The 15448-nt window shown below is 42.9% G+C and overlaps 1 protein-coding gene across 1 annotated transcript in view; it reads left to right on the forward strand.

Moving 5' to 3' along the window:
* The window catches only part of LOC117206308 (amyloid beta A4 precursor protein-binding family B member 1-interacting protein-like), a 146104-nt gene that overhangs the window by 45949 nt on the left and 84707 nt on the right, over nucleotides 1-15448 (forward strand). Inside the window, exon 2 of the mRNA XM_033445533.1 lies at nucleotides 5671-5827. Within this exon, the coding sequence (XP_033301424.1) occupies nucleotides 5729-5827 (99 nt within the window). The 5' untranslated portion in view covers nucleotides 5671-5728. The remainder of the gene's footprint in view (nucleotides 1-5670; nucleotides 5828-15448) is intronic.

Below are 15448 nucleotides of genomic sequence, written 5' to 3' on the forward strand. Positions count from 1 at the left end.
AGAAAACGAGTCATCTCTGGTTTTCTTTCTAAGCGATATTACATAAAACTGTTCGTTGCAAGGCCTCGTTGACTTCTCGATGATTTAATGTTACCGTCACTTCGAGCGCTTATTATGCCGTATGTAGACATACGTAGACTATTTACATTGCTCAATCGCATGATTCATTCAACGGATTCAACAGAAACACAAAAGAGAAATGTGACCACGAATTTATATCTTTCTAGCGGCGTTTAATTCGATTCGATTTGTCTTGCGACAAATTTCATATAAACCGAGTGTTACCGTAATATATCGATGTTTTTATCTCGTAACTCGTAAAATCGTAAAATCGTTTACGCGACAAAGCTTTATTCGCAACTCGAAAGTTATCGACTTGCTAATATTGTCAGATATCCAGTAACTGTCGTATACGAAAGCGCGGATGATCGATATCCGAGTTAAAGAGCTCGATAAATGAAAACGTATAACAGGCGTATAACAGACAACAATTATGCTGAATATCGACGACCAATTGAAATTCGCAGACGATTGTCCTCTTAACAGTTTTGTTTACGTAACGCGGAAAATTTCAGAGACAAAAGCAACCGCTTGCTGGCAGTGGAGAAGGCAACGAGGCCGGAATCCCAATGACCGCGAATCGTCTTCGTGAATTGCGTCAGATCCATTTATCATTCGCGTCGCAAGCGAATTCCATAGACGTGGATCGTCCGTGGTATTCGAAGTAATTGCGGAACGGCGCAGTGAAATCCAATAAATTCCGGCTCGGTCGAACAGTTTTTCGTGAATCTGACCCATTGAAACGTTCGCGCCACAGCTCCAGCCGAGTTTTCGGCCCGACGAAAAGGAATTGGCGCGTGCAAAATTGTTTCTGCCGTTGGGGTGTGTAGCGAATAGAATATTCAGTAACGAGACGGCTTGGATTTTAGTCAGGCAAAAGGGAATTTAATGTCCGTAAACTGCCTCTCGCTGCTTTCTCTTTTGTCCGTTCGGTATTCGCGAAATCTTGACGAAATCGAAAACGCAATGGAACCGAACGATTCGCGAAACGAAGAATTAGTCGGATCATCGTGCAAGTAGAGGATCAAATCATTTGCCAAACAAAACGTTCTTATTTCAAACTCGATCTTTCCATCCACAAACCTTTCTCTGCCTACGTAGCAAAATTGCCATTTCGATGTATGTAAAACCGCATCGTGTGTAACTTTCACACGACGATACAGACTACCGCCATATGTGTACGCCTGAACGTATGCAAACGAGAGAGCAAACACGTATTAACGGCCTGGCGTCGATTACCAAAGGAGCTGTGCAGATCTGAATTCAAAGACAGTTCGATGTATGTGTCAATGGATAGAGCGGCGAGGCGCGTCCTCCGCAAAAATAAGAATTTATATCACGACACTGTTAATCGCTCATTAGTTATAGGTCGAGTGTTCGTGTGGCCGCTGGCTGGTGTGTAGGCTTTCTTCGGCTTGATTTACAGCCGAGGTATACGCAGCCCGCTTCGATCCTCGTACGCGGCTACATAAAATGTTACTTAACCCCGCCCGAAGTAAATCGATTTCTGCGGTTAATTCGCCGCTATTCCGCGCAAACTTTGCATACTCTCCGCTACACGCACACGGGAACCGCGTTGTTCCTTTTCACTGTCGCGTCGGTTGGTTTGGTCGAGATTTATGCCTCGTCGAACGAAAAATATCGATGGTCAGCTCTGACCTCACCGGTGGTGGGTGAACGTTGATTGTTGAAATTTATGGGGAGAGATGGTGAGGTTTCCGCTGGAACTTACTTACGTGTCGTTACTTGGCTATATATTTATTGTAAATTTGGAATTGTGGGATAACAATGATCGATATTCGACGTGGATAAATATCATTGACGAACCTGTCGCAATAATGTTGCGTAGTCTGTCAATTGGGTAGCAAATTGACTCTTTTTAGTGATAAAAATGGTTAAAATTATTGAAAACCACGACAATCCGGCAAACACGTACGTCCATTCGGAATATAACACGCGTCACCAATTAAAGATTAAACAGGGTTGCGGCAGTTTCGAGTAGCGAGTTGCTCGTCACACGGTGTCACTTTGTGGCTAACGACGTGTGCCGGCGTTTCGATCGATGTCTGAAGTGGTCGTTTAGAGGCGCAAGAACGGCGAAAAACAAACCCTCGCCTCGTCGCTTTCCACGCAACACGTGCAACGAAAAGGTGATTGCTGTCGCTGCTTTGCGATCGTCGTTCCAATTTACAACAATGGTCAAAGATAATATCATTGCATTTTATCGACAGCGTCTCTCGACAGTTCGAATGGCGCACATCGTTTTAAAACGACTATCTGACCGAGAAAATGTCGTCCAGGAATCTATTTTTACGAGACGTTCTATTATATCTGACACGTATTTTCGTTTCTTTTTCAATTCCGGCGAATCTCGTCCCACGCTTTCGCTTGAAAAACATGTTTTTAAAATAACTCTGCCATTTATACGCAGTTGAGGATATGACGGTCGAAACGAGGAACAAAACAGTCTGCATTTTGTATATATATCTTTTTGTATGTATATTTTTCGGGGAAATGGGTAACGTCAGTATGCAGTTTCCCGTACGTACGAACACGTCGACGACTGCCGCTTTGAGTTTTCCCCCCGAGATTGCACGTTCGTTCGCAACGAGCTGCACTTTGATCCTCCACAGAAGAAAGTTTTTTTCGCTGCTGGCATTTTTCCTCGCCGCTTCCGGTGTTTATTATCACGCGCGAACCGCGAAGTCACGAGACACCAACACCGGCTCGTGTTGCCTTTCGTTCGTCCCGGTAAAACGCGTTATTTGCAACGGCGTTGCCGGGAAATTCGTTGAAAACCCGTCCGACGAAAGCGTTCAACCCTTTCGCGTGTGTTTCTGGCTAGCAACCACCGCCGTTTCAATTTCTCTTGCCTCCTTCTATTCTTTCTTTTTTCTTTTTCTTTTAAGAACAGCTTGATATTGTTTAGGAAAATCGCAGACGGACTCTTTGAATTTTCGTACACAACTTTCCGTTTTCTTGGTCGTGAATTCATAGATCGTGAGTCGCCTCTGTAATTTCTCTATTTTTTGTACAAACTCTATGGGCGATTTGCATGTTTTTTCTTCGTAAAATATACGAATAAAAGCTCGTTTCTCTCTTTGAATTATGTATTTTTCAGCGTTATGTTCTGCGACATAGAGAAATAAAAACGTGGAGTTGTATTCCTTGAACTCTTTGTATTCCTTGAGTTTCTCGTATTCCTTGAATAAGCAATTTTTGATCGAGAGATATTGCGTTTCTAGAAGATTGAAGCTCGGTTTAAGCAGCAAAATAGCAGGCGCAGCCTACGCCAGAACAAACCATTGTGGAAATTAATGCGATGTTAAGTCGTGCTTTGGTATTTTTGTAGAATGTAACGAAAGATTCATCCGCGTGCGAAGGCGACACTGCAGAGAAGATTACACTGAAAAACCATTGTGTATCATACTTTTGAAAACATGTTGCGAGTCACAGCCTCTTAAACGCGACATAGTACGAGATTATTCTACATAGATTGTGATCACTTATGGCTTCATATACCATGACGCAACGATACACGTATATTTTCTCTGCAGAAGCTGATTTACATATTTTTGACGTCAGTCGTTTTTCACGTGTGTCACAGTGATCCATCGTTGCCCGTTCCATAATAAAAAGTCTCGTTATAACATCACAGTCGTCGCAAGTTTAACCGTTCCATTTATAACTTCCAACGATATTTTATTGTACGGTTTCTTTTCGACGGTGTCTAACGATATTTCTTACGAAAGACAATTTTAATATCGACCTATTTCTTTTCTCTTTCGTCCGAAAGGCTGCCGGATTTTCTACTCTTCTTTGGAACTTGCGACTGTTTCCCACAGAGAGGTCTCTCTCTAAAATTTTCCATTCTCGATCAAGTAGGTCGATCTCTGCAGCTACGAAGTTCACATTTTCAACAACATTCTGCCTCGTGATTTTGCCAGTGAAAGCAAGCAAAATGGAGAAGCACGATCCACGGTGGCTGGTTCGTTCAACAACGTCCGTTCACAACGAGCTAAGTTTGGCAATGAACCACTTGGCCGGAGTTCAAAAACTTTTTAGTGAAGTTCTTTGGACGATCGTGCCCCAGGAAGACGGTGACTAACGAGCGACGAGTGCGTCACACTCCTCTTCTGGGCGCCACAACCTGTTTTTTCAATGTTTGCGCTCGCCTTGGTAGGCGTATGTCGGCGTCACGCGTTCGTGCCTTCACTACCGGCTTTTCTGGTCAGTCGTTCGTATTTCATTTTTCATACTCGGCTCGTCCTAAAGTGGGACACGAGTTCTCGTCACTGCGCGCGTATCACGCCGACGACGTCTTCGACGCTCTTTCCTCCGGCCTTTGCTCCGCGTTTCGCGTCTATCGGTTTCCTTCGCTGTTTACGAACGAGAAAATATTTGACACAAACTTTAGCACGGTATCGACATATCGCAATTTATTCGTAGAACGTTCGTAAATTATTTGCAAAATAGTCGAACCGAGATGTCGATCGTAGAAATTTCACTTTTGCAAATCGCCGAAGGATCGCTTTCACAGTCGCTAGAGTACATTTTTCGAAAAATTATTTCTATTTCGAAATTACTTCGCAGGAAACCGCTATCTGTACCAAATCACGCATACAATCGCATCTATAAATTCGATAGCCGGCAAGAACTCGAGCTCAGTCTCCTCCCGATCGTTTCTAACGCAATTACGAGGCTCGCAAAAGTCGGAAGCAGTCGCGCCAACTGGCAGGCATAATTATCATCGATTAATCGTGCCCTCGAACAGGTCGAGCTCGTTGTCGCAACAACGTCGCGGGTAAATCGTGCGTGGAAGACGTGAACTCCGCCTGTGGGATGTCAGTGTCAAGCCTGTTGGTTTCTTTCGTGCGTTTCATAATGCATCCAGCGGGTCGACGCGCGTCGTAGAAAGGCGCGACGCTATTTCGACGCGAGTCGCACGCGAACTCGTCGGACGGCTGTCACTCATCGGCGCAATTTGTGTCGATGAGACTGCGAGTCCGAGAAGGGAAGGCTTCTGAAACGTTTACCGGTGCCCATTAGCAGGGATTTCCAAGGGGTGTGCGAATCAGGGGTTCGAATTCCATTTCGAGTGTCGCGTCGCGTCTCCCCGACGCCACGGCAAATTCGTTTCGTCTATTGTCCACGCCGTTTCAAGTTTATTGTGCAAGTGTAGGCTGTTTTTTAAGAGACCGAAGTTGGCAAAGAGTTGGTTTGGTAGAAAGGGTTAGTGGGCTCTCGCATACAGCCAAGTTAAGTAGAAATCGGTTAAAACGTGCGATTTATTTTCTGTCGTTTTAGAGTTTGGAAACGTGCCTTTACGATACGATTATTTGCGATTGAAAATTCTACTTTGATTAAAAATTACGCCACGATGAAATTATCTGCTATTGTAAGACGAACGTTTATAATAACGGTAATAAATCCCTCGAGGTCTTTAATGCATCTATCATACTATTTAGTAAAATTCGTCATTCGAGAGATTTAAAATTTGCCACCGCATCGAAGGTCGTACGTTTGCCATCGTATCTTTCGTATAATTATGCCAATGGATGTTGCGTATTTAATGAGGTGAATCAACGTGTCGCGTTCGTGTATTTACAGAGGATAAGGAGAATCGCGTAGACTACGGTTGTAAGCTGGATTAAGGACGGCGTACATCATGGAGCGCTACGAGGAGGAAGGCGAGGACAGCGACAACGAGACAGACCCGGAACAACTCTTGAACGAATGGCTCGGCGAGTTGGACAGCCTGACTGCGGTAAGTTTTTAAGCGAACTTTGCCTTTTATCATTTCGCTTTATCATAGCTGACTACGTTAATTGCCATCCAATTATTAAATTACATTTATCGGACCAGTAACGATATTCGGCTTTAACTGTTTGCGACTAACGAAGAAGCTTCCTCTAAAAAATAGTTCTTATCCTATAATTAATTTATAACAAGAATAACAAACTATGTATTTGTTCGTAATTGATTTATTCGTAAGATAGTTTACGTTCAGCTGGAACGGTTCCAGTTGTAGTACCACGTCGCTCGATCGGCGTCGATTCACGCGTAATCTGAATTCTAAATAATTCGTCGGTAGGCGCTCGTCCACACGAAAAGCAAGATTTCGTTGTAGGTGTTTCGAGTTCTGCGGCAGGCTCGGTTTTCGAGCGATGCAATTTCACTGGTCCTTTCATTTGTCCGGTTTCCTCGTTGAATCGCACGAATTTTCGTCGATTCGAATCGAAGTTTACGGGTCGGATTGTCCGTGTGCGTATAAATCTTACGTACAATGAAAACGAGATTTCAATCTGCTCGTTCAGCGTAACGAATCGATTTTCATCGCGTTGCTCGATAGCATGGCCGGGCATAGCGAGCCTACAATAGCAGCCGCAAAGCGACAAATTGTCGACAATTGACGCGGCTGAACGATTGCGATTCGAACTTTGTCCGTTCGACCACGGAATTTCCAGCGGCTTTCCGTCTCCAGGTTCCGGTCCCGCGACGATCGTTTGCACCGTTAATTGGACAGGAGTGGTCTGCAGTTTGTTGAACATTATTTTCTACGAAACCTCGATGAAGTTTCTCTATTGCTTTTTGATAAAATCGGAGAGGTTGTTCTCCGTTTCACCGAGAAGACAATTAATCCGTTGAAAAGTTCGCTTCTCGTTCCTCTTGCTATCTTCGAATTGTTACACTTCGATAATGAAATAGTGTAATATCTGTACGAGTGGATGCGAGTCAGGCGATTAGCTGGGAAATAGTAATGGGAAGCTCGGAAAGTGGAAATCGAGGTTGTTGGTTCATAAACGACGCGTGAAAATTGCGTTGCTCGTTAGAATAGCAACGGTTTTCGAGTGAGGTTGCTCGAGCGTATCTTAGCGACGACGAGCGATAGATACGAGAGCACGAAGAGCAGTTCACTCGTGCAGCAGAAGATAGATTAAACGTGTTGAAGTCGCGGCCAACGACCGAAAGAGTTCTTGCACTTGCACTTGCACTTGCACTTGGTGCCGCTGTTTCAAACCGCGCCACGGAAAATCGATAGCTACGTGTTAAGTATCGCTTATCCACACTTCCTACTCGATTATATCGAAATGGAGTTCATCGGTCTATCGCCTAGCGTCGGCTAATTGGAATTTTCTTTATTTTCAAACAGGTTATTCGATTCTCTTTATTATTTCTATTGTCGTAAGTTCCAGTGCCATTATCGAGTGGTTTCATAAGTCTCGTTGCTGTTTATCAAAACCGGACGCTGGAATGGTTCAGGTGTTTGTACGTAGCAGTAAACGAACAGTCGTTTTGAGTAGCTTCTGATAGAATGGGATTAGCTCGATGGATAAAACGACAATGAAACGTAATAGAACGATATAACGTGGCATACATATAGGTACAATTAACCGTTTAGATTCGATATTAGCAGGTTCGATGCTTTCCTAATTACATCAACATGTGTGTTAACCTCTCAGGCTATCATTAGGATATTAGCAAGATTAGAATTCTATACACGTACGATCATAATTTTCTACGAATAATTGAAGCGTTAATAATTAATCGTTTTGCTTTTACTCCTACGCTTATTAGAATGCTATTCTAGAAGGCATAATTCATATCCGTATAATTATGAAACAATAGACAGCAATAGTATTATGGTTAATCGTGAGCGACGACCGAATATCGGTGAAAGTTTAGACAATAGAAGCAACGTTATCGAAAGACGTCGTAACGAAAGAAATAATCAAATCGGAAGCATAGGAAAGTATGTGAAAAAACGTCAATTTAATCGATTCTGTCCAGTTTGTTTGACTTCGTATTATTTCTACGCTTCGATGGTCGACATGATCGAGACTTTCCACTTCAACCTTTGTCCCAGAAAATCCTGTGATCCTGTGTCCGTAGAAATATTTCCTTTGAAATTCCACGTAGAACGTAGAACTTTCTGACTCGACATTGACAAAGAATGCAACGAAAGGAGAATGCAACATATTTATTTCTAGAATATTTCAGAAATCTGACAGGCGACGTACGTAGGTCGTGTTTGCCAAGATTAGGTATTCCTACGAAATAACAAATTTGATGGCAAAGGATAACGTTTGGAATCTTTCGTTTCGATAAGTTTGATCAACTGTAGCGTTAACCATGACAAAAGTATAGCGTTGCGTGTGCAACAATGGTTCGCGTGCTTGTACGAGTACGGGAAGGTGTTCGATTATCTGTCTAGCGCGATGCGCGCGCCGGATCCTTCCTGTCCGAGAGCGGAAAGGTGAGAGAGCTTTTGCACTTGCACTTGGCGGTGCATCGGAGGTCGGTCAAGGCGCCTCTGCACAGATCGATAACCTGGCAACGCGGAATGGATAACGTTGCAGCGTGGTCGGTGACCCCGGCACAAGCTACTCGCAAATATTCGAGTACGTTTGCCGGTTCGATCGTTGAAAACCAGGCAGGCAAGACCTTTTGTCCGATATTTTTTCAAATTGCCTGAATACCGGTTTCATCGATTAATGAATCGAGTGACTCGATATCGTGTTTCGATTCGTTTGCCACTTGTTTGCCACTTTTGTCGCAATCCATTTCTATACGTACCTTTTTTTTTAGATATCTGTACATTTTTTTAATGTTTATGTTAACAGCGATCTTTATCATTATCATATAAAACTGCTAACTGTATAGCGATCCTCTTTTTGGTTAATTATTCTTTCTCGACTGTTTTGAATAAATTATCATGTATTTGATACATCGTTAGTCTTTCGAATAGATAACGATCTTTCTAGTTTTTTTTTTTTTAATTTATTTGGAAATTTTTGTGGAGACATATCTCTGAGAGTATCACGTATCTCGAGACCACGTACATATTTTTGCTCGGTAAATTGGAACAGCAAAGATTGTTAAACCGAGTGTACAGTAGACAATCGTCAATGCACGCGTGCGTGTACGTTGTATCTCTCGTTTTATGATTCTGTTGCACGTCACGTATAAGATTTCCCTCTAGAGCGGCGAATTGCACAATTGGATTCCGAGAATGCAGATGAAACTACAACGATGTTAATTTGTCCTCTCCATAGTGAACACAATGCTTAATTGTAATGTGCCACATATCATTGTTGTTGCTTCTCTTGTCGAGAGACGACTAATCTTCTGTCGTTATTACTCATTTTTATCGTGTCGCTTTATTAAATGAACTTTACAAATTAAAATACTGCGAGCATCTTACATTCCCTCGAATATATCACGATAAAACGACGTATTTATTTTGATCGATTAATTGTTAAACTACGACCGTTCATTGTTTTATACGAAGTTAATTATTTTATACGACGTTAATTATTTTATTTCATATCTATCTTTTATTAGCTCGCTCTAGCGCGATCTGATATTTCAAACTCGAATTTTCCTGGTTCGTGTATACCGAATTATCTTCCTCCAGTATGTTACCGGCTCGATGCAGTTCTCTGTTTTATCCATCGCCAGTAAAGTTTCCACGAGCGCCACTTCAGCGCGCTCGAAACTTTCGCAATTCAAATACGTGTGGCGCGAATGCAGCTTCGAACATTTCTATAAAAATATAAGAATTTAATTATTCTTAAAATAATATTTTCCTATGAAATCTAAATGATTCGTTTTTACGAGTCGCGAATTTACAATTTCTCTTGCGATCTAATTCAATTTTTTATTATGTATCCTGTAATTCTCACTTAAAAATAATTCATTCCTGGTAAAATAAAATTGAATCGTCGATCGAAATTATCATATTTCCTAGACTTCGCATTGTCTTCGGCGTTCTTTTATTAACATACGCAATTATTTCCCGTAATCGTATTCGAATAAAATTGTACTGCTCATAATGGATCATTAGTAAAGTTAGCTGCCACCGTATTCACAACATCGCTCAGTCCTTGACATAATAAAGGTAGAAACGTGTTATACCAAATGACGAGGTACATCTACCATAAAATAGACAAATGTCTGAGGACTTCCGGCGTCTATTAGTATGCGGGCTTCGTTGTATCCACATCCGTGCGACTGTTCTTAGCATTGTTAAGCGACCAGAGCTTCTGTACCTCGATATTGCTATATCCGGTTCTAATTCCCTGCGATTTCGTTGATAGAACGAAAAAAATTTCTTAGAACCAACGTGCGCTTTCCGGCAATCTCTCTATGAAAAAATTAATCGAATTGAATCCTACCAATGGAACATCAGGCTAAATGAAGATAAAATTTGCTTTAGCGTGTCGCTAAAAGTCGGACCAAGATGCTCGACGAATGTTAGCATCCACATAAGGATCTTCAAGGATAAAGGAAATGTTCCTAAGTTTTCCTAAAACGAGCCTAAATTTTCATATTAAATTAAGAACTTTGATTTATGTTACCTACTACTTTCGGTCCAGTCGAAGAAAGTTTAGAGCGTCACTGTCGAATAGGAGTTTCAAAAGAATAATTTGGTCTGTCATCGGCGGAGTTGGAGCATCTGGTTTCGAAATCTAGACCTCTTTGTTGGTTTTTGGCTACGGCTACAGTCGTTGTGCGTGAAAAGAAAGAAACACAAAGAGAAAAGCGTGGAAAGGAAGACCGAGCGTGTATAGAATAGTCCAGGTAGCGGTTCGACCCACGTGCCCAGAGGCAGCTGCAATTTGACAGGTCTTCGTCTGCTTTAAACACTCCCTCGTATCCTCGTAAGGCGATCCTTTCTTCCGCGTCTCGATGAGGCTTCTGTTTTCGTCAGTCTCGGGGTCAGGCGAACCGTTATCACTGCGCCTCGCTGCAGGTGACCGCATCACGCGAAACCGATGCCGCGATACTTGGTTTCATTCAGTTTGTAGCCCAGAGAAACGAAGTCACCCTTTGCACGAGTGTTTCCAACTGCTAATAATAAAAATCTTACTCTCGTCGAAAGACGATCCGGGTATACCTAGATTTTTCCACTTCGTGTAAAATTCCGTTTACCGTAAGTTAGGGTAAGTGGCGGAATGGAAAAGATGGATGGTAGTTGCCCAAGTTTTCCGACCACCAGACTCTTCTCTCGAGTATCAACACAAACGAACTTCCATTTTCATGACGAGGGTAGGTAGCAGAGAAAATCGAAGGAATAGAAAACTCGTATCTCGCATCAGACACGCGACCCGTCTGCCATCTGTTGCTGTCCTCTCCTAATCTTTTTCGAGATCTGTGCAACAAACTGGAAATACTACTACCACTGCACAACTCTCGAGGATCTCTTTAGCTCTGCTTAAAATTCACGAAGCTTTTCCATTACGCGATCATTCTACATTGAAGATTCTCTTGAAGATTCAAGATTAGGACCAATGTGTTGTCCGTTATAGCTGGGAATTCTAGCATTTAAATGCTAAGTTTGTCGTTTTGATTTGACATCTCCTTGTTTGGTCCGTAATATGTATTTATGCGTCAGTTAATAAGAAACGTATATAAAACGTTCAAAACATACTACTTCTAAAATTGAGGACGTAAACTAGATCTCTGGTTAGGTTCTATTTCCTTCTTTCTTCTTGTTAATTCAATAAATTTGCATAAAAATTCGTAATCCGCCGACCACCTCTATAATTCACTAGAATAGCAATCGGGGATTAGGAAACGTTGGAGCTATTTTCAGTAATCGCTTTAATCGGAGTACTCCGCAGAACATCGTAAGCCCAGAAATCCAACCAAATCCCCGTTGCATTTTCTCTACTTTTCCATCCACGATACGATCTCTCGTCAAAGAAGTGCTACTAATAACGAAACAAGCAACGAATTCGTGGAACTGTCTGAGGAGGAGAGAGGACTCTCGAGACGGATCGAAGGTTCGAGAAACGAGCAATGACGCGCGGTTTTAAGTGCGCTCATCCTCGTAGCTCGGCGTCTGTACTGTATTGCCGAGGCTCAACACTCTCAACCTCGACACCTCCGGAACAGGGGAAGCCTGTCCCGTCGCGTATGTGTACGAGTCTCGTCCTTTCGGTTGCAGCTGCCTCGTAGCTGCAGCACGTGTTCTTCTTCACCGGGGCAGGTGGTTGGCGTCGTTAAGCAATCGCCTCCCCCTCGACGAAGGCCGTGATTTGAACGTGGCACGGTCGACCAACAGGAACGAGATCTTTTACGACAAAGAGGAAACGTAGCTTGTTGGACGAAGAAAGGAAGCGGTTGAGCACGAGGCAAGAAAGAAAAGAGGGTAGGTGTTCGGGATCCGACAGGATGAGAAAGGTAGCTGAACATCATCGAAGATATAATATACACGAAGGCAGATTATACGGCAAAGTTGGAGCGAAAATCCGATCATCCGTGGATCAGCGAAATTGTTTCCATAAGAGAGGAGCCTGATACTTTCAAAGATACCGGGTTGGTTTACGAATGGAATTTTTGTCGTCCAGAACCGTGGTTTTCTTAAAAATAATTAATCTGTTTTTATTTGGAGAGTTGAATCGTTTCGTGGTTGACAACGTTATCTTACAGTTACGACCTTGTATCATCTTAGCTTCTTGACATAATATCTGTTCATCTTTTGAATTCTTTCGATATCTTTTTCCTTTCACGAAAGGAATGTAATTGTGAATTATAAGAACCTTGGCGATTGGGTTTTCATCCCTCTGACGTGTCGGCATAGCGCGTAACTTAGCTCGGTGGCTCGTAGTCTCTGGGGAAGTTACGCCACCACGAATCGCCGCGAAAAAAAGAAACCGAGTCTAAAGAAGTGAAAAAAGGATGGTAGGAAGGAATAGCAAGAAGGGAAGAAGGACGGAACGAGAGGCAGGTGATGAGATCTTGCTTCTCGCTCGTGACCGGTTCCTGGATCATGGATATGCAGTTTACTGCCTCTTAATAAGCTGTAATAAGGACTGCCAGTACCCTCGCCTCTCGATATTCCGTATGCGATAAATCTCACCGACGCGGCCGTAACGCGAATTGCGCAGGGGCGAGTCCACGAGACGAGCAGGTGAATCGTGACTCGTTTCGATACCGGTGACGACGCTGTCTGCCAACGTGGCCCCTTCTAACGAGCTTCTTCCAAAGCTATCCTCCCGGCATCCGTTCCGTTTGACTTTGATTTGCCCGTTGCTCGATCGTCGTCGACAGGATAATGGAACTCGACGATTCCTCGACGAGTTCTCCGATCATTGCACGATGAATCGACGGTGATCTCTCGTGACCGAAATCCCATTTTTCAGCTGCAATTTTTACATAGAACACCATGGATTTTCTCGGTTATTCGATAAATGTATAAGATGAAAGTTTCGATATCCGTTCGACCGTTTGCGAAGAGATGCCCTAACGGGAGTCGTAAATTCTGTGTTTAAATTCGTTACGATTTGATAATCTATTTCTGCGAAGTGCAAGTAGCAAGTTAAACTGATAACTGATCAATGAAAATCAGTCGAGAGACGATGACTGATCTAAGTCTGAAAGACCAGTCGAGATATTGCCTGGTCAACGTATGAAAAACCAGCGAAGTTTGGTGACGATGCTGGAAAACTGTTGATGGGTATTGGTCGTCCCACCAACGGTCGTTTGCTTCTAAAACTGACCGTTGAACATGAGACAAACCTGCTTTTCCCAAATTTTACCTGATTGAACAATAACCCTAAGGAACGTCTCGACCTGAAAGATGAGTTACAACAATTCAGGACCTTGATGGTAAAGTAAAATTGCTTAGTTCGATGGTCGTTCCTTAGAATCATTGCGGTCTGACTAATTATATTTGTACAGCTGGTACCTGTCTTGACCGAGGGATGGATTCTGGTTTATGCAGAAAGTCATAAGACGTAACAATATCGAAATATCTCGAATAAATTTTCATCTAGAAATATCCAGAGGTTCGGAATTAGATCTTTATGATATTTCGCTGGAAGGTGAGCAAATTGCTAGAAGAAAATATAGACGAAATTGTTAAGAAAATATGGAAGAGAGAAAATCCACGCGAGAGTTAAACGATCGTCGGTATCTCCGTTCCAGGAAGCTTCGTTAAATAACTTGGTCCGTGCATTTTACGTCCCGACACCTTCAATTTCTCGACACACAGGTATGCGAGTATACGACATCGCGGAATATTTAGCTGCCTGGTTCAACTGCTGCCACGAGGAATTATGGACGATAAACAGACAATAAAGGCATCAGGAGCCTAAGCGAAGGGAATTGGAGCTATAATAAATCTCACTTTTTGGTTGGCGGCATTGGGTTAGGTCGTCTCGTCTACCACGCGAACTTATCGTTAGGATCGATCAGGGTCTTAACGACATAAGGGTTACGTTCTTGCCCTTGTGAATAGGGGCGGTCCACCCCCTCGTGCGGGCTTCTCCGGGTTTCCTTTCGATGGCGATTCGACAAAGAAACGTTCTTCCTCTCGTTTCTCTCTCTTGTTCCAAGGACTCCGCTCATCCGACTGGATGTCGTGGGGCGAGAGGAGAACAGGAAAGATGGAAAGATTTTTCTTCCTTTCTTCTCTCGTCTTCTTTCTTTCTTTGGTAAATCAGATGCAGAATCGTCTCTCGTCGCAGCAGCGTGCAACAGTTGGCGAGGAGGAAACATCTGTCGGTCGCGGCGCATGCGTATCCCTCAGGTAAAACCTGCACCAATCCAGGGATTCTCAAATTTTCCATGAGATTCGTGAGACTTACTTGCGAAGATCGTTTTGATCTTGTTGTACAGCAAGCAAGCAAATGATCGAATGGTAGATCGAAGTTATGGTACGTCAGAGTTTTTTGGAAACTTTGAATATTTTATTCTCGTTGCTTTATAGAATTTAGTACTGAAATTAATTGACGATATTTCATTTTTCCTGTCTCGTAGAAGATATTTCAATTGATTCTTCCGAATTTTATAAACATTAAGAATAAATTGCAAACGAGTCTGAACGACAAACGTAATATTTCCCTGTATCACAATGAGCAATTGGTTCTTTTCAGAGCTCGCGTAATTACTCAAGCGTATTTATGCGACTTGTAGTAGGTACTCGCGATTACGAATCCTAACGATCGTTGGCGTAACAACGGCCACGATAACGCAACAACTGGGCGATTGTCGGGACAAGAGAAATTGCAGTTACCGGTACAATTAAAGAGCGTACAATCGCGTTCCAGTTTTAAGAGTTCTCGTTCGGAAGGAACACCGCGTGTTTTGACGATCGCGTAATTGCTCGGAGCTTTTCCGGTCGCTTTTCCGCTCGCTTTTCCCACATGATATTTTCATCCGACGGAAGTAGGTAACTAGTTCTACCGCATGGTAGCTTCTACTAGATTTTCCTCTCGTCGAACCAACAAATTTTAGCAACGATCGTCGTTCAGAACCGGATGCTTTGTCTTTGCTCAGGCCATTTCCAGTTTGATTTTTACGACTTCGTTGAATGTATATTCCTCGAACAGAGAGTTTCGACCACGTTGCACGGTTATTCCAAAAAGAATAAGTTTAG

Source organism: Bombus bifarius, unplaced genomic scaffold (genome assembly GCF_011952205.1).
Source record: "Bombus bifarius isolate JDL3187 unplaced genomic scaffold, Bbif_JDL3187 scf7180000008006, whole genome shotgun sequence".
In the NCBI taxonomy this organism is placed as follows: Eukaryota; Metazoa; Arthropoda; class Insecta; order Hymenoptera; family Apidae; genus Bombus; species Bombus bifarius.